This window comes from Lygodium microphyllum, chromosome 24 (assembly GCF_053477565.2).
Source record: "Lygodium microphyllum isolate KBCC chromosome 24, Lygodium_microphyllum_v1.1.10, whole genome shotgun sequence".
Classification (NCBI taxonomy): domain Eukaryota; kingdom Viridiplantae; phylum Streptophyta; class Polypodiopsida; order Schizaeales; family Lygodiaceae; genus Lygodium; species Lygodium microphyllum.
Window position 1 is genome coordinate 97311486 of NC_141158.1, and position 19746 is coordinate 97331231.

The 19746-nt window shown below is 43.3% G+C and overlaps 1 protein-coding gene across 1 annotated transcript in view; it reads right to left on the reverse strand.

Annotated features, from left to right (window-relative positions):
* Positions 1 to 19746, reverse strand: part of LOC148015403 (myosin-11-like) — a 107553-nt gene that overhangs the window by 79544 nt on the left and 8263 nt on the right. Inside the window, exons 2-3 of the mRNA XM_087665521.1 lie at positions 1296 to 1431; positions 1080 to 1219 (exon numbers count right to left, since the gene is read on the reverse strand). Coding sequence (XP_087521647.1) covers positions 1080 to 1219; positions 1296 to 1431 — 276 coding nt within the window. The remainder of the gene's footprint in view (positions 1 to 1079; positions 1220 to 1295; positions 1432 to 19746) is intronic.

The window sequence follows — 19746 nt, forward strand, 5'->3', positions numbered from 1 at the left end:
CCATAAGTGCCCAAACTGTGTAACATAGGCACGTAAAATAAAAGGAAATAAATCTGGGGGGAAAAACCTCTCGTAAGGAGAGTAAAAAGTGCCCCAGCATCCTACTACGGATCACCAACACTCCTCTGTGAGCATAGGCATGAGTCAAACCCAACATCTACATAACTTAGTCTCAGTTGTTAACCATAAGCCTTTAACCACAAGGGGTCATAGCTGTCCAAGAGATTTAGGCACTTTGCATCTGTAGCTGCAGTGGACATCCCACACAAAGGCAAGCAAGTGAGCTTGCTGCTGCCACAAGATACCCGAGGCAACATGTTGGTCAACTTAGTAACTTGGTCATATTTCTAAGCTGTAATCATTCACATTGAAGGTAACAAGTGTGGCCACAAGTTTAGGCAGTTGTAGCTAGAGTATGCTGGCTGCTACAAGATACACAACCTCAATGATATCAAGCAACTTACTTAGCCAGTTGCATGCAGTATCTTTAACTCAGGTCTAAAGGCAACAAGTCCAGCCAAGAAATTTGGGTAGCTTGCATCCGCACCTGCAGTGAGCACTGGGCACCACATATGTAGCTGCATGAATAAGCTGGCTGCCACAAGACACTGAATCTTGGATGATTTTACATAGCTTAGTCTCAATTGTGAATCACAGGCCTTGATACCTTTAAATCACAGGGAAAAGGGAAACATGTTTGTTGAAGAGATTATGCACTTTTCACCATAGCTCCACTGGACATCACACAGGAAGGTATGCAAGTGGCCACAAGATGCAAGAGACTATATGTTAGGTGACTTACTAAGTCAGTCTAATTTCTGAGTTGCAGACCTTGACACCTTATATTTAAAGGCAACAAGTGTGGCCAGAAGTTTAAGAAGTTGTAGCTAAGGTGTGTCTGTTCTTCTGTTTATGTTCTACAACATCAAATAACATTTTTCTAGTGAAAAGGATAAAGTGCTAACCTTTAACTTACAGCCCATAAAGCAGAGGTTATATTGCTTAAGTTATGAAAACCAAGAATATTTTTGAAATTTTTCTCTTTAGAAAACTGAAAGAACAGCAGAGCAATAACTTACATAAATATCATTCAACTCATATCGACATGCAAGATTATACAAGACACCAGGTTCATGTAAATATGCCAGCTTTGTCATGTCATCAACTCCCCCAGGTAAAACGTCAACATCTCTGGGATGGGCCTTAGAGATTGATGAAACTACCTGCAGAAATGTTTTCATGTTAAACAATATTACAAGAAAGAACTAAATAGACAAACATGAAATAACAGCTACCTACCAATTTCCTCCTCTTCTCTGTTCTTGCTGTCACTTTCTGATCATCAACCTCAACAACCTCTGCCTCCACCCAAGCCAACTGGCTGTCCTCGACCCAAATCTTTGATCCAACTGCCAAGTTGGTAGCGCATGGCTGAGAAGAAAAACCAAATTTGATCAAAATAAAGAAAGTAAAGTTCCAAATATCAAGCAATAAAGAGATATTATGTTCCACCACAGACTAAACATATCACACACTACACCAGTCTTCCCTTACAGTCCTAAGGCTCCTAGCTATGTTTCCAATCAAGAAGACAATCATAGCTATCAATGATGATAGCGATGCTACCCCTTCAAAAGAGGGCCGTAGCTATACAAAATAATTCCTGGAGAAGACCAAATGAACAACATGAAATAGCTTACTGCTATGCTGGCCACTTGCACCTGTATATCCTTTCAACTATAAAATACAGATTGGAAGCAAGCAAACAAGTTTCTAGACTTTCCTTTTTTGTTTTCACCATTGAAATCATTGAATTGAAGGGTATTCAGATGTAAAAGAGGCTATCTGGCCAGCAAACAAAACCTTTATGAACAGCTAAGAAAACAACCTAATATGCTACCCAACAACTAGCTTGAAAAAACAGACATAATGGAGCCTCATCCTAAAGGTACACGTGGAGTCAAACAGATAATCTCCATCCACAGATCAGCCGCCTCTTGCAGGACAACAAACTGCACATGCCATAGAACATGCTTGCCACAACCTTTTCATAAACAATGTGCCCGTGAATGTCTATTGCCAAATCAATTTCTTTTTCTTCAAATATGCCAGTCCATCAAATGAAATGAGACAGAGGGGAATGTTCCAGCTGCAAATTAGCAATTGCTGGAAAGAGCTTTTAGCTTTTACCCTGACTTGTCTGTATTAAGTAACAGAAACAGTTCTATACCACAAAACAAGTTGTCCCTTCTTGAAGTGTGCTAACTAAGAGCACCAGCTGTCCTTTCTAGAAGTCCTCTCACGCTTGCTAAATAATGTGAGAGTGTGCAACGGAAGAAGAAAACACGAACACAGAGGAGAGACAAAGAGAAAGCAGAGAATGAAGGAAGAAGATCTGCACTGACTGAAATGGATGCCAAATACTCTGAAATGGACTGATCAGTCCCTGCACGCAGCCCGAAGCGTCAGTGAGGGCACCAGATCAGGCTGGAAACAAGGGCAGAACCGATGCCAGAGTGGGAGAGGAGAGAGACTGCGCTGAACCTGAAAAACAATGTGTATGGCTGATGGGGAGGGTTGCTATATATAGGCCCCCAGCCATAAATCTGGCCGACTGGTCAAAAAACTGGCCGACTTGGCCAAACTGGCCGACAGCACCAACAAGCAGCCTCTGAAGGCTGACTGCCACAAAAAACAGCTATACCTAATCTAACATAGCTCCTCTGTCTCCTGCCAGACTCTGACAGGAGCTCACAACCAGGAGATGACAGACTGACACTGAACTAGACTTCTTGCTGCTCCAAGAGATAGCACCAGGGCCAAGGGTGAAAGCATAACCTGTAGTGGATCGTCGCGAATCCACATCACCTGCCCAGTCAGAATCACTCCATTCAGAAAGAGTGATCCCATCTCCATACATGATCCCGTAGGATTGAGTCCCCTGTAAATACCGAAGAACACGCAAAGCAGCCCTCCAGTGGTCCTGAGTAGGAGTCTTCATAAAAGAAGACAACAAAGCCACCACAAAAGAGATATCAGGCCGAGTGTGAAGAAGCCATATAAGTGAACCAACAAGGCACCTGTAACGGGTGGCATCAGAAAGGGGAACTCCATCTGCCAAAAGTTTGGACTCAAGGTCCATGGGGCATGAAATAGGCCGACTCTTGGCCATACCAAACTCCGAAAGAAGCTCGGAGATGTAACGGTGCTGCGAGATAAAGATGCCCTATGCCATCTGATAGATCTCCAGTCCTAGAAAGAAGTGAAGGATCCCTAGATCCGTCATGTCAAACTCCTGTCGCAGAATAGACCGAGTATGCTCCACCGGCGGAGTGTCGCTCCCTGTAATGATAAGATCATCAACATACAAGATAACCAAAACACAAAGAGAACCCGCAACCGTAAAGTAAAGGTTGGGGTCATGATCGGAGCGCTGAAAACCACTCTGAAGAAAGAAGTGGTCAATCCGCTGGTACCAAGCACAAGGAGCCTGCTTCAAGCCATAAAGGGCCTTCTGCAGCCTGTAGACATGATCCTCCTTCCCCTGCACAAGAAAACCGGGAGTCTGTGAAACATAGATCTCCTCTTCAAGGACGCCATTCAAAAAGGCTGACTTGACATCCATCTGATAAACAAGCCAACGGTGGTGAGCGGCAAGAGCCAAAATAACTCGAATGGTAGACATCCGAGTGGTAGGAGCAAAAGTCTCAAAGTAATCCAAACCTGCTCGCTGTGCAAAACCCTTGGCAACAAGCCTAGCTTTATGCTTGTCCAAGGAGCCATCTGCAAGATACTTGGTCTTAAAAACCCATTTCACACCTATCACCTTCCGTTTCTTGGGATGTGGAACAAGCTCCCAAGTATGGTTCCACTCGATGGAATCGAGCTCTGCCTGCATACCCTGTCGCCAAATATCCTGTGCAAGAGCCTCCTCCACTATGGAAGGCTCAGAATCCTGAAGAATCTGTGACATAAGAGCATAGTTCACACAGAGTGAACTATCCCGCTGTGCCTGTAAGCGGGCTGATCTGCGTGGACCTGTTAAAGAAGCAGGAAAGTGAGTAACACCTGAATCCTGCATAAGCCGGCGATACCACAAAGGAATCCTAAGAGACTCCTCCTGCTGCGAGGGAGACCGAGTAGCCTCCGGAACCTATAAAGCACCTGTCTCAGAAAGGGACTCCCCCATACCAGGGTAAGGTAGATCCTCCTCATATGAAGAAGGCTCCCCATCGAATGGCTATGGATCCCTAGAAGACTCCGAAGGGGAGGTTGAAGGGGTGGAAGTACTCGAAGAAGAAGGAGTCACTTCCGCCAAAGGGGGAGAAGAAACCAAAGTAGGAGGAGGAATTGGGGAGGGAGGAGCCGAAGAAGGAGGGGTGCAAAGAGGTATCCTAGAAGGAAGGGAAGGGAGAGAAGGGGAGAGAGGGTCTGTCGATGTCGAAGAAGCACTGGAAAGAGAACCATCAATCAGATCCTCGGAGGTCGAAGCCTCATTGAAAATCATATCCCTGCTCACCTCAATCTTCCGTGTAGTCAGGTCGTAGAGCCGATATCCCTTCGTGGTCATGCTATAGCCCATGAAGATAAGCTGTCGCGACTTAGAGGCGAGCTTCGACTTCCTCTTCTTCTTGTCCATATGGACAAAAGTAGCACAGCAAAAGATGCAAAAGTGGGACATGGAAGGCTTCCTCCCAAAGAAAGCCTCATAGGGAGTCATGTCCTGCAATGCCGAAGTCGGAGAGCGGTTGCGAATATGCACTGCTGTAGCAACCGCCTCACCCCAAAGGAAATGAGGAAGCCTCCGATGCTCCAGCATGGATCGGGCCATCTCCACCATAGTCCGATTCGCACGTTCTACAACATTCTCTGATGGTGTATTCGGATGGGAATACTCCACCCGAATGTTGTGATCCCTGCAAAACTGAGAGAAAAGGTGAGAAGTGAACTCGCCATCGTGATCAACTCGGACACCACGAACTTTGGAAGTTGTTTGAGTATCCACAAAAACCTTCCACTCGCAAAAACGGGAGTACGCCTCACTCTTATACTCCAAAAAATAAGGCCACACATAACGACTGAAATCATCCACAATCAGCATCAAATACTTGGCCTTCCCAAGGGAGGCCGTGCCCATAGGTCCGCAAAGGTCAGTGTGAACCAACTCAAGCGGAGGAGAAGCCCTCCTGAAAGCAACCTGTGGGTGAGGCTGCCGATGCTGCTTGCCCCTCAAGCAGCTAGGGCATAAGGTGTGGAGAGGAGGAAAATCGGGAAGTCCCTCCACCATCTTCCTCCATGAAGCCCGTCGAATAGAATCAAGATTCAGATGCCCATAACGAGCATGCCAAAGCAGTCCAAGCCCGTGGGAGGCCCTCACAGCCAAGGCTGTGAGCTGGTAGAGCCACCCTTCTGTGTACCTGTCCAAAGAGCATCACCTGTAGAAGCATCCTCCACTATGACTGCATCCTAGGTAAAAATGACTCGGGTACCTAGCTGAGTAAGACCATGCACAGACAATAGGTTAAAACCCAAATCAAGTACATAAAGAACTTTGGCGGAAGAAGACCGCCTATCAGAAAACATAGATACAGTCCCCACGCCGCGAACAGGAATTGTAGAGTTGTCACCAATGGTGACAGTGCCCCCTCTCGAACGAAGATCCTGAAGCCAATCTTGTCTAAAGGTCACATGAGAAGATGCTCCGCTATCCACGAGCCAAGGCTTCTCCTGAGTGGTAGAAGCTAGGGATGTATCCTCCTCAACAAAGACATGCACAAAAGCAGACTCTATCGTGGCTGGGGCCGCCTTGGAGTCCTTCTCCTTGGGCTTCAGATGGGGATACTTTTGCCAACACTTCTCCTCGGGATGAGTGCCCTACCCACAGTATGGGCACTTGGGCTTCTTCTCCTTCGCATCCTTCTTGTCCTCCTCCTTCTTGTCCTCTGCCTTCTTGTCCTTGGCCTTTGCCTTTTGTTGCTTCTTCTTCTTGCCGCCACTGGTACTGGCAGTAGAAGCCTTGGTGGAGCCACTGGCACCCACCTCTCTGAGACGCTCATCGTGCTCCAAGACAAGCGGGGAAAGTTCCTCCCATAGAAGTTTCTCGCGGGTCCTCGAGGTTATAAGGCTGGTGTAGAAGACATCATATCGGGAAGAAGGCAACTGAGTCAAGAGAATCATCGCCATATCCTCGGATGAAATCACGCGACCAAGAGAGGCTAGCTCGCCTCGCATATCCTCCTTCTTCGTGATATGCTCCTTCATAGAAGAAGAATCATCAAGACTTAGCATCCGCAACTTCTTCTCCAAAGAAATCTTGTGGGCGAACGTCTTATGCTGGTACAAAGATGCAAGCGTCTTTCACACTGCCGCCGCCATCTGTAACCTGTGAACATGAACAAGAACCGAGTTGTGAAGACTCATAAAGAGAAAGGAACGGGCTCTAGAGTTGAGCCGATCCCATAAGGCTGCACGGTCCATAGAACTTCCATTGGACGAATCCACGGGGGGCCGGTCGATGGGTGAAGAAACAAGCTCCCATAGGTCGAATGTATCGAGGATGCACTCCACCTTGCACGACCAGAGGGAATAGTTGGAACCGTCAACTTGTCTTTCTTCGGAAAGGAAGGAAGTATAGGCACCTGTATCAAGAGAATCAAGGAAGGCATCCGAACATCTGAAGAAGTCTTCACCAATGGAACCTTCACTGTAGATGGAACCCTCTGAGATGCATGGACTGAAGAAGGACGGGTGCGAGGAGACTCCTCCCGTCGTCGATCACGAAACTCCTAATAATCCCGTCTCCACTCAGAGGAATGATGTGAAAGAAGTTCATCCTCGGAGTCGTCAAAACCTGAAAACTGACGAGACATCTTCCAAATCTGCAGACACCAAATACACCACAGAAATCTTTGCCGATGTCGAAGGATGACCAGCAAAAGGGTCACCAACCACCAAAACGCAAACTGGGAGGCCGACAAACACCTGGAGCTGCAAAACGCAATGATGTCTGATGAAGATCACCAAGACAAAAACCGCCAAACACAAGTCGCAGCCTAGGAGATTGCCGCCAGCAAGAAAAGGGCCCACAAAAGGTGGAACAACCTCCAAAACAGCAAAACACAGCTTGGAGTAGTGTCGCCTAGCTGTAGAGATGGCCATCGGGCAGTAAACACACCCAGGAGAGGAGTGTTGATGATGTGGCAGCCTCAGAAACAGCCGCCTGCAACAAACGCAAGAGTTGGAGCCGCCAGTAGGAGCCGCCTTGGCTGTGGGGAAGGAATTGACAGCAGCAAAAGAAGGGGATGGTGTCTCTCTGTCGAGGAAGATCCTCCGTGCTCTCAGTTAGGCGATGATACCATGTGAGAGTGCGCAACGGAAGAAGAAAACACGAACACAGAGGAGAGAGAGAGAGAGAAAGCAGAGAATGAAGGAAGAAGATCTGCACTGACTGAAATGGATGCTGAATACTCTGAAATGGACTGATCAGTCCCTGCACGCAGCTCGAAACGTCAGTGAGGGCACCAGATCAGGCTGGAAACAAGGGCAGAACCGATGCCAGAGTGAGAGAGGAGAGAGACTGCACTAAACCTGAAAAACGATGTGTATGGCTGATGGGGAGGGCTGCTAGCAGCCATAAATCTGGCCGACTGGCCAGAAAACTGGCTGACTTGGCCAAACTGGCCGACTGCACCAACAAGCAGCCTCTAAAGGCTGACTGCCACAAAAAACAGCTATACCTAATCTGACAGAGCTCCTCTGTCTCCTGCCAGACTCTGACAGGAGCTCACAACCAGAAGATGACAGACTGACACTGAACTAGAGCAGGCTAACAAATAAGTCATCCTTTCTAAAAGTCCTTTCTAGGAGCTTCTGCACCTGTGTTTGCTGCTAGGAGAGGCCACCCTGCTGGTGTCACCTGCCTGTTAGAGGACATCCAGCAGCAAATGTCATCAGACATCCATTCAGCATCTATGTTTTCGACCTGATCTGCTGCACACACTGCTGCTAGATCACTCAATCTTCATCGGAAGGACTTGGACTGCTACTACATTTCAGGATCCATTCGAGTACGACACACTCCTCGTCACAAAGACGCGAATTTGTAATTTAATACTCTTTGGACACTTAACTTGGGGCATGGCTTTGGCAATGGGGGACATTGGCATAAGTTGTTGTGAACACATGCCAGTGGGGTACCTAGGGCATATCTTGGTCCGGGACATTGAATAGCCCCTAGGAAATGACTTTTGGTGTCACACGGTTTAGGAAATAAAATAAAATTATGCCTAGACTAAGGTTTGCAAAATCTTTAAACACTTCATGTTCAAAGGAGTTAGGAATTTAAAAATGAAGCTAGCCAACAATGATCATTAAATGTTATTTGAAATCAGGGCAAGCAAAAAGACCATTCAGCTCTGTGACCATAAACAATTCTCAAGTTGATCAAAAACTGAGCTGAAACTTATCAAATTTTTGGCTCAAAATAGAGGCAAAATTCATGCCAAATTGATCATAAGCTGATGCAAAAGTATAGTTCCAATGGTCAGGTGAAACTCATACTAATCTGCATACATCTCACAATGACTAGTACACTAAGTAGTGATCTCATGGCAAACATACTGTCAGTGCACTACCTTGGATGCATGCTGAATACAACCAAGATCCACTACATACGAGAGATGTCCATAGCTGGAGGAGCGGAGGTGCTAGTTCCCTCACAAGTATTAGATAATACTCTAGACCTCTACTCTGCTGAACCTGACGGAGCCTGAACTAAAGTCGGCTCTAACTAAAAGGCATCTATGTAAAGCTGCAACAACTGAGGATGGTCTACCAAGTCATCCTCTTCCATCCATTTGGCATCCGTTGGTGAATCATTCTGAAATTTCACCAAGTATCTCTTGCAAACTTTACCTTTGACTTTTTTTCCTTATGTGCTAAAATCTACTTAGGTACCAAAATCTCATCCAATTCCTTAACCTTAGGTTGAATTTCACCAGACATATCCTCTAGCACATCACCATGAAAAGGCCTCAACAAATTGACATGAAAGGCATTGTGTATCCGCCAATGTGGAGGTAATTTCAGCTAATATGCCACATTGTTGATCTTCTCCAACACCTAAAGGACCCATAGTATCTCGTACTCAACTTCACATACAACCCTTCTCTTCCTTTCATCTTTTTCAGCCTTGCCTTTTCAAAATGCAGCAATACATAATCACCCTCTACAGACTGCAAAGCACATCTGTGGCGATCAACTGCCCTCTTTTGCTTTTCTTGTGATCTCTAAAGTGCATATTTTATATTTGCATAGGCTACATCCAAGTTTTCCACATAAGGATCAGTCTCAAAGATCTTATCCTTAGTTTGCAAAATAGGTGGTATCTTCTTGCCATCCTCAACCACCCCAAACGGAGCTTTGCCCATAGAACTATGCACTGTGTTGTTGTAAGCAAACTCAACCAAGGGCAAATACTGCTCCCACTGTGTCTTGTAATCTGAAACATAAATAAACTGGTCATCTGGGAGTCTCGATAACTAATGATCGACTATGGCATACCATAAAAAACAATCGTCCCATATGATCAGCCTTTATTTTCTTCCTCACTGGAATGAAATGGACTCGTTTGCTAAACTTGCAAATGATAGTCCATATCCCATCATTTCCTGTAAGTGTCTTAGGAAGCTCAAAAATAAAGTCCATTGCAATGCACTACCATGGCCTATTTGGAATAGGCGAGGGCTGCAACTAACCCGACATCTTTAGCCTATCATGCTTTACCTTCTGGCATACGATGCATGTCTTAACAAACTATTCTACATCATGCCTCAAAGCTGACCAATAAAAGAAATGCTCCACTACCTTGACCGTGGCATCAATACCTCTGTGTCTTGCATAGGGAGGAGTATGGCTTTCAATGATAACTCTAGGCCTTAACTGCTTTGTGACATACAATCATCCATGCATCATCAAAAATCCATCGCTTAGCACAAAGTGTCCATGTCTTCGGCCATTGCAAAGCTGATCATAAACATTAGCAAAGTTCGAATCAGCAACGTATTGCTCTTTCATGGCATCCAACTCAGTGTGATTAACCATGCTGATAGCTGAAACTTATGGCTTATGTGACAATGCTTCAGCCACACTATTTTTTTTACCATCAATATGTATAATCTGAAAATGAAACATAGAGAGAAAATTTACCCATCTCGTATGATTCTCTAACAACTTTGTCTGCGTCAGAAAGTACCTCAAAGTTTGATGGTCTGTCTGCACTGTAAAATCAACCCCCAACAAATAATGTTTGCACGTAGACAGTGCATGGATTACAACCAAAAGCTCTTTCTCATAGACTTGAAAATTATTTTTTGCACCGTGGAGAATTCAGCTCTCATAAATGATAGGCCACAACCCCGTCGTCTTGCATAAGAATAGCCCCAATGCTGTTACCACATGCATCACATTGAACTATGAATGACTTCCTTAGATCAAGCAACACAAGCACAAGAACTGAAGTCGTCTTTTTTTTCAACTTTTGAAATGCTGAAATTTTCAATGCTGTCCATCTAAATGGCATTCAAGAATCGAGTAAACTGAGCATCCTTTGCCAATTCAACAAAAAGATTTGCTGCTATACGCGTTTGATCCTTGAAGCTATCATCAAATTCTTCAGCCCCTTGCTAGTCATCAACCTCTTTATGCATTGAAGTGCCAACATTTGGATCATTTCCCACATTTTCAGCATGCTGTCCATACTAAGAACCATGCCCAACATTAGTCATTGCATTTCCTTCATTCCCATGTGAACGTTCATACCAAGAGGCATCATCATTGCTTGAATCCATCTCATTGTATGAAGTCATATTGCTGTAATTTCTCAACTGAGAGTAAAAATCAGCTGCCAGCACTAGCACAAAGCTTTGGCTTGCAATCAAGTGCCTTGGGCCCACCTAATCAAGGAATTGAGTGGTATCTCGGCAATGGAACCATGTAACTAACCAACCTTCCATGGATGGGTGGTAAATCCCTGATTGCAACTTAATTACAGCAGAAAACAATCAATGCAAATCTGAAAATATAAATTTATCTATTGATCTTGGACAATGCACACCCGATTGGCCCCAAAGTTGACGCCCCTTTCGGTATTTCTTTAGCTTTATTGAAGAAAAAGTTGATTTACAATGGGATTCTCCCGATCCCCTTCGCAATTCGAAATCCCCTTGCTCTCCAAGGTGAACAGAGGTCTTCAATCTGATTTGCCCCTTGATTTGGGCACTTAATTGGCCTTCACCCACTTCATAGACAATGGAAATGCCCCAAATTCAATGGCTGGCTAGTCCTCCACTTAAATTTAGCTAAAATTCACCTTCAACCTTGTTGAATCCAAGTCTTGGAGCTTCCAATTTGTAGCACGCTTTCCAAGGCTGCTGCTAGACCCAAATTTCTGCTGTAAATTAGGATTTACAATAGAGAAATTTGCAATTTCTCAACCTCCAAGGGTCCAAATGCTGAGATCTTCGGAGCAAGGCTATGAACTAGTTGGGAGATGAGAGAGCTGTAAAGAGAGAAATTTCAAAGTTTTGTCGCGAAGAATGACCAAAAATCAATCAAATGCAGCTGTTACCATACCACAACAGCTTGTAGATGCAAAGAACTGAAGAAAATCAATCATTTACTGCTACTACCATGTCTCAACAGCCTGTAGATGCTGTCACCTGCTGTTGATTGGTCTTCTCCTGCCCCTGACTGCCTCAGAAGGTCCTCCAATGGCTGCAAATCGGACCAGCAACATCTACTCCCTCTCTCTTGCAGGCTAAATACACTAAAAATGCCTCTCTCCAACCTCTAAAGACGATTTTTCAGTCTTGCATGAGCATTTTTTACAAGTGGCAACCTTCTCAAATGGTTTTTTCAACATTATCCATAATTAAATATTAATTTTCAATCTTTACATATTGAAAATTAATCTAATAATTATTTCGGTGACCAAAAAAATAATCTAACTAGCCAATAATTAAATTGGCTACGCAACTTCCATTCCTAAGTATCTCTACATTATCTTTGACCAGCAAATTAGTCTTAAGTATCATTAAATGTCACTTCTCTAGTGTCACCAACTGACACTTATGGCCAAATGATTGACCTAGGCCAACAACTAGCACCAAATACCACCAAGTATCTGTGCGACATAACTTATAGCATCTTTTGCCTTTGACATCCCGTGATTTCTTCACGTCTTGGGCTCGTAAATTTACTTGAACCCCAGTTGCACCTCACATGTGCAATATTTACTTAATCATGTGATTAAAAATTAATACACATGTTAAGTGAGGTTTCAAAAATACATGCCCTCATGACATTGTCTCGTGTTGAAATCTCCTTTTCAGATGGGTCCACCCTAGGTCAATCCTTCAATGTTCTGAAATCATGCCAGAGTGAAACAATGCGGAAGCAAATGACCGAGACAGAGTGAACAGAGAGAAAAGAGAGAGAGTAAAAGAGACAGTGAAACGCAAAAAATCTGCAGTGAAGAATGTTGTATAAGGAAGCGAAATTATACACGAATGCAGAGAGAGTATCTGCGTATGTCTCCACCTCGAAGATCTCGATCTTCGTCAACCCCGAGGACAATCTCCACGGTTTACAACACCTGAAATCTGTGAGAGGACAACTGATCAAGACTACTAGAGGCATAGCCTATAAATAGGCCAAAAATAATGCCTTAAAAAATACAAGTCAGCTACAATTAATGCAACCGACTGTTGCAGTCCGACTAACTGTTGTCCGACTACTACCACGTGGCACCTGGCCGACTACCTACCACATGGCGCCTGCCTATCCAGGTGATGACTCTTAATACCTGGGAGAGAAAAATGTCCTAGATTGGAGTCATGTGATGTATAGCTCTACTCTCCACAATCCAAACAAGAGAAGTTCTCAATTATAAAGAGTGGGCCTATAGTCACCTCATTGAGAGAGAACTCGCAGGTGTGAACGAGACTTGCATCCTCGAATATTTGTAAAGAGACAAGGTGAGCCTCAACAGACTAGTCAAACAAGCCCTCTTGTGTTGAGGACAAAGTTGATTGTGATGGCTGCTTGGTGGCAATGTAGGTCTAACCACACTACTGCCGTTGATTTTGGTTCACCACCCTACCTTCCCTGTTAGGGATTGCCCAATTGAGGAGCAAAGGTCTAAGCATTTGATTTGGGCTACGTGTCTCTAGCCTTTGATCAGCACTCGCCATCATGATGGCAAATCTTTTGACAATGTTAACCATATCTATTCTTTTTAGGTACATTCTGTCATGTTTTAAGAGAAGACTAGGAGGTTCCTTATAACTCGCGGGCCTAATTTTTATTTTGATTTTATTTTTGGTTTTGATTTTGATTTGAATGTTAGTTTTGTCATATAGAATAGTCATGAAACAGGTAATATAGGGACAAGGAACGGAAACAAGGGACCCAAAGTTGGCCATTCCATGTTCCTATGAGTGAAACTCAAGAAGACGACCTTATATCAACTCTGTTAGAAGTGGATGCAGTGATAAAAGCGTGCAAAAGTGCTGTAATAAGCCGCTAAACACAAGAAACAAAGGAAAGAGAGAGAAACACTACACAAGGAACTCAAAAGCAAAGAGATACTCAAGAAATGGAATCCATATACCAAGATATAAGACAGTACAGAATCAATGTGAGTCATTGGCTGTGAAGGCATTGGCACTTGCTGCTCTTCCTCCACTACAACCAATTGGGTGATGAATGATCAATGAATGTGAAGGAGAAGCATGAATAAATAGGCAAAAATAATGCCATAAATCATGTCAGATCGGCCAGCATTTAATGTTGGTTAGCCAACAATAAATACTAAAATGACCATCATAAAATGCAAAGAAAAATACCTAAATAATCAAGATAATATCTTGGTGCCCTAACCCACTAAATCACATGCATAGACAACCATGAAGTGACATATCTGCTAACATCCTCTCTCAGATCATGGGTAATCTAATACAAATACAATATACAATGATAATGTCCCATCATAGTACATACAACAAGGACCACCAAAGTGGAACCATGGATACCCAAGCAATGGATGCGCAAGCCACCACCAAGGTGCCTCGAAGAGAACTTGATGTCCATATCAATCGTATCGACTTCTAAAAATAGAGAAGAATGATAGCAGCTCTCAATATTTGTCAACAACGTCTTACAATAGCATACAAGACCATCCTGTCAAAACTGCCTCTGAACATATGTAACCATGGATTCCCCACCTTTGGCCAAACCGCCAAAGTGTCTCCTCACATGAGCTCAAGATAAGGAGCCAATCCTATGCTCGATCGAATAAATAGCATTATCATGAACCTGGATGTCAATCCCAACTCCAAGATTTGAACCTACCAAATTTCGGTCAATGCGTCAAGAAAACCCCTCTCGGAAACATGTGCACCTGTATACCTATATAGATGAGATAGCCTATCCCATCTCACCACCCTCTCACTCCCTCTTTGACACTAGAGAGTTGCAAGGGATGACCCCATCACCTGTACTAGCAACCTAGAAGGGAGGCCCCTACAACCATTGTCGGGGCCACATAGATGAAGCCTAAATCAGGACCTGGAGAAAAGGAAGACTCATCAAGAGAGTCATCACTATCTGCGCCTGCTTCTATTGTAAAGCTACTAATGTCCTGCAATCCTTCCGAAGGTGTCCCTTCTAGCCACAATAATAGCACGGAGACTACTTCTTTTGCAGTATGGCACCCCTCTCTGAAACTGGAACATTTGAAGTACTAAGAGATAGCATCCTCACAAAACCTGAAGTTGAACACAACAAGTCTCCAACATGACAATTGTAGATGAGTAAAGAATATGTACATGTGGACCATCAAGAGGAGATGCCGAAGGAGCCATGAGGAGGGAGATACAAAGAAGATGAAGAAAGGGAAGGGATCTTGAAAGAGAAAAATATGCCAAAAATACAAACTCAGAAGGATTGCACGAGTCCCAAGCTGATAAAGAAAGCACATATAAAAAATATCAACAATAGCCAAAGTGTAGTGATGAAAACACGACAACTTGATGCACATAAACCCTATCTAAAGCTGAGCAGTGTACCGCAAGGTGAGAAGATGGACCAAAAATAACCAGAACCAAAGCCTCAAAATACTACCGCCTGGCCTTGCACAAAAGCAAATAGCCAAAACACAAGTGCTGATCTCAATAAAATGCAAGACACCAAAATGCAGATTTCGAAGGGTCAGTAACGAGTCCCCATCCCTATAAACAAGCCCAAAAAGCTGAAAACAAAAATGGCAGTCTACAAAACATAGAGGAGACAAGCAAAAAATGATCAAAAGATGGCCGCTCAGGCTGGAAATCAGTTGCAGCAGTCAGAAACAGTCCAATCAGCGGTAGAAAAGCCAAAACTCAGACCTAAAACTGTATAAAACAGCAACAGGAACAAGGATCCTACAATCTGATACCATGTCAAAAGTGGATCCAATGATGGAAGTGTGGAAAACCACTGTAATAAACTGTTGAACACAAGAGAAACACTGCAAAAGAAAAGAATACTGCACAAGGAACTCAAAAGCAAAGAGATACTCAAGAAATGGAATCCATATACTAAGATATGAGACAATATAAAACCAATGTGAGTCACTGGTTGTGAAGGCACTGACACCTGCTCCTCTTCCTCCACCAAAACCAATCCAGCGATGAATGATCAATGAATGTGGAGGAGCCTGAATAAATAGGCAAAAATAATGCCATAAATCATGTCAGATTGGCCAGCAACAAATGCTAAAATGACCATCGTAAAATGCAAGAAAAATGCCTTAATAATCATAATAATATCCTCGTGTCCTAGCCCACTGAATCACATGCACAAACTATGCCATGAACAGACATATCTGCTAACAAACTCAACTATGGCGGAGGCATTCCTACCGTTCTAGTAGTAGACAACTTGATATGAAACAAGTGTGAGATCATGTTGGGGTTCCAACCCCTACACAAGGACCCATAGGTTTTGAGAGTCAAGTACATGCCTCATCAAATTTGACCAAGAGATATAATTTGACCCATTGAAACGAGACTTATCAAAAAAAGCGTGCTTGGTTGATAAGGAAAATGAACCATGCAATGTTGGATAAGATGGGTAAAAGGAATAAGGTGGGCAAGAGGAAGGGAGATAAGAAGGAATAAAAGGTAGGTAGGCAAAAATAGATTGAGTACCCATATGATATTGATGGAGGCACTAGAACATGAATGTTTCCATAATGCTGGGTGTAACCTTAAGGTGGATAGGATGGAGGCTGAGCCTCCCTTGAAGATGCATGAGCACCACCCAGAATTAAAGGTGTAGAGGCCCTAAAGGTTATGCTTATGTTTAAGGGACCTCCCATTGTGATATGAACAAAACCTTGTCATATTTAATATACAAGAGTGAATGGCGTGAAAGATAATGGTAATGCAATGAAAGAAGTGGGTAGCATGGATGGATTTTGAAATTGTTATGAACATGATGATGCATTAAATTGATTTTGATTAGGTGATGAAAGTTGAAATGAAGGTGAAGATGCAAAATCTAATGAAGAAAATATACCAAACTCCTTCTAACTTTGAGAAGCGTAATGAAAAGAAGGGAAGAAAAAGAGATACTAAAGTTTTCCTTATCATCCCCCCTTTTTGTCTTAACATACATGAGTGGATCTTCAATGGGAGATTTTTCCGTGATCAACATATGGCACTCTTGCTTCAACTTGATCTTTACCAACATGCTGCAAAGACTTATCCCAAGCATCCTTCACAGTTGTGTGCGACTGAATATGCGGGATAACCTACCCCTTGCACAAAAGTGCAATCATAAGCATGAGCTTGGGCATCACGCTTGCCCATTTCAACTGATCGGAGATGGAGCTAAAGATTCACTGGTGATTGTGGATGAGCCAAAAGAAACTATGGCATTCTATGTAGCAAGGCCTATGGGCCTAACTTCAGAACCACACACATAACCCCAAAGCTATTTGGCAACAAGTACATGCTTCATCAAGTATGCCCACATGGGATAATTAGTGCCATCTAATTTGTCAGAGTCCCTAAACATGTTGAGCAAATCACTTTACCTAGCCATAGCTGGCTGAAATTTCTGGTTTTTCTATAAGCAACTGCTGTCCAAAATACAAATGCAATTGCAACACAAAAATAAAGCAAAGAAAATACCAAAAACTCACAATTTTTCAAAAAATTGGTAGTATAGATGAAGAATTTTCAGCCAAAAGGCCACTCCAATGTGCGCAAATGTCAATGTAGAAGGTATAAGTGGCCTCAACGTTGATGAATATGGGAAACTTTTGCAAAAGCCCTAAATTTAGTCAGTTTAATTTGGTGAAATTGGAGCTCAAATGTGAAAAGCCCTAAATTTTGGTGCAAGACCAAGCAATTTCTGAGCACCAACAAGTACAAAATTCCCAAAAAATTTGGGAGATTTGGGGCTTTTAGGCAAAAGCCCCAAAATCCCAAAAGAAATTTGGGAAATTTTTGAATTTGCTGCAAAATCCAGAAATTGTGTGCTTCATAGGGGCATTACATGCAAGCAAGAGAAATTTAAAGTGTTTGAGCCTATTGGCAGACATGTGGCGTGATGGATCAGGGCAAACAAGCGTGGCAAGCTTGTCACAGCAAACAAGCATATAGCAATTGATCAAGGCAAAGAAGTATGGCAAAAATTGACGAGTTTGACCAATGTCCTAACCATTCAACAAGAAAATGGACCATTGATGCAAACTTGAGCCGGTACTACTGAGGCAAACTAATGGCACACAATACAAGAAATACAACAGGCAGCCAAACTCGAACTAATGGTCTAAACAAACCGAGAAGAGAGAGAGAATCCGAGCTCAAGGCTCAACACCGGCTATGGCAACACAGGAGCAAGGTGGTGGCTGAAAAGAGGTATGACTCTAATACCACTATTAGGTTAGGATTCACCGATTTGGCACACTCACAGTGAACAAGTGAACAACAAGAGAGCAGAGAGTGCTAGATGGTCAAATCCACTATGTGAAACTGAATGAAAGTACAATCCCTAAGGTACCAAGTATCACACCCATCGACAAGTGTTCACACAGGAAAAAAACCATTTTCCAGCTAGAAGGTAAAAAGTACCCATGAGATAAGGGAGCATTGACACCAAAACTTAAGAGGAACACAATAAGTGTAACATTGAGAAGAGCTTTTAGATTCAAAGTTAAGTTTCCTTGAAAGAGTACCTGGCTCTAATACCATGTTAAATGTCTTAACACAAAAACTCAAATATAATCATACAATCAAGCACAAACTGATAATAGAACACATTTAGGATTATGGTAACTCAAAGACACTAAATACAAAAAATAATGAAATAAATCAATTTGAATAGAATACAATGCTCAATGCAACAACCACACTAAGCAATGCATGAATACTAACCCTTGAACTTCCATGTCTCAAGGACCGGGGCAGAGCGTATACTCTGACAAAGGCATCACCTTTGGAAGCAAAAAAATATTCATCTCAAGGTGAAAGAGTAAAGAGAGAGAAGATATCGACATAAGAGAGAAGAGTATATTAATGGCTCCACAAGTGATGTTTTACCCAAGGCGGCAATAGAGAGAGAGAGAGAGAGAGTGTGTGTGTGTGTGTGTGTGTGTGTGTGTGCGTGTGTGTGTGAGTTCATGGCTGCATACGCCTTAGCTAGTACAATCATGGACCATGAAAGGGGCAATTTGGGACCACGTTCAAACAACCATGGACCAAGTGAGAGGCAGCGTAAGAGGAGTGTGTGTTTTTGGGTTGTGTGTGCATGTGAGTTCATGGCTGCATATGCCTTAGCTAGTACAATCGTGGACCATGCAAGGGACAATTTGGGACCATGTTCAAACAACCATGGACTAAGTGAGAGGCAGCGTAAGAGGGGTGTGTGTTTTTGAGTTGTGTGGTGAAGGAACAATTTGGGACCATGTTCAAACAACCATGGACCAAGTGAGAGGCAGTGTAAGAGGGGTGTGTGTTTTTGAGTTGTGTGGTGAAGGAACAATGGAACAGATCTGCACTTAATGCACTCTGTTTACACTCTTGTTTTCATCAGCACCCTACCTCTCTTTGGACTCTAAATAACACATACTCTCACAATATACTTTTTCCTCTCAATCTTCTTGCTCTCTCTCGATCTACTCCTCTCTTGACATCGTGGCTTCTCGTGGAGTCTCGCTTCTTGATGCACTTATTCATATCAAACCTCAATACACGGAGGATGCCCATCTAGCTTCTCCCAAATCCAAACACATGCACGAGCTGAAGCATCTTCAGCCATCAAATCCAATGAAGATTCATCACTAGTGGTGATTCTCCAAGCTCAAATCCAGGACATGCAATGGTAATTAGCCAAGATGCATACTCCCCCTTTTGCATTTGTACCTGCAGCTATGAGGGCATTGCCTCTTCAATTCCAAGCTGATAAGGTGAGAAGAAGAAATGTGACAAGAAGAGATCAATTCATGGCTGGCCAAATGGACAGCTTACTTTGATTTGTATCAGTCCGATGACACTTAGTATATAAAATAGATATGAACCATGTTACAAGGAAAGGCGTATAATTGGTGGGCAAGGCTACACCCCGAGCCAAGAACATGGACAGACTTTCAATCTACTTTTTAGAAGTGTTTCGTAACCGATGACCGGATTAAACATTTCT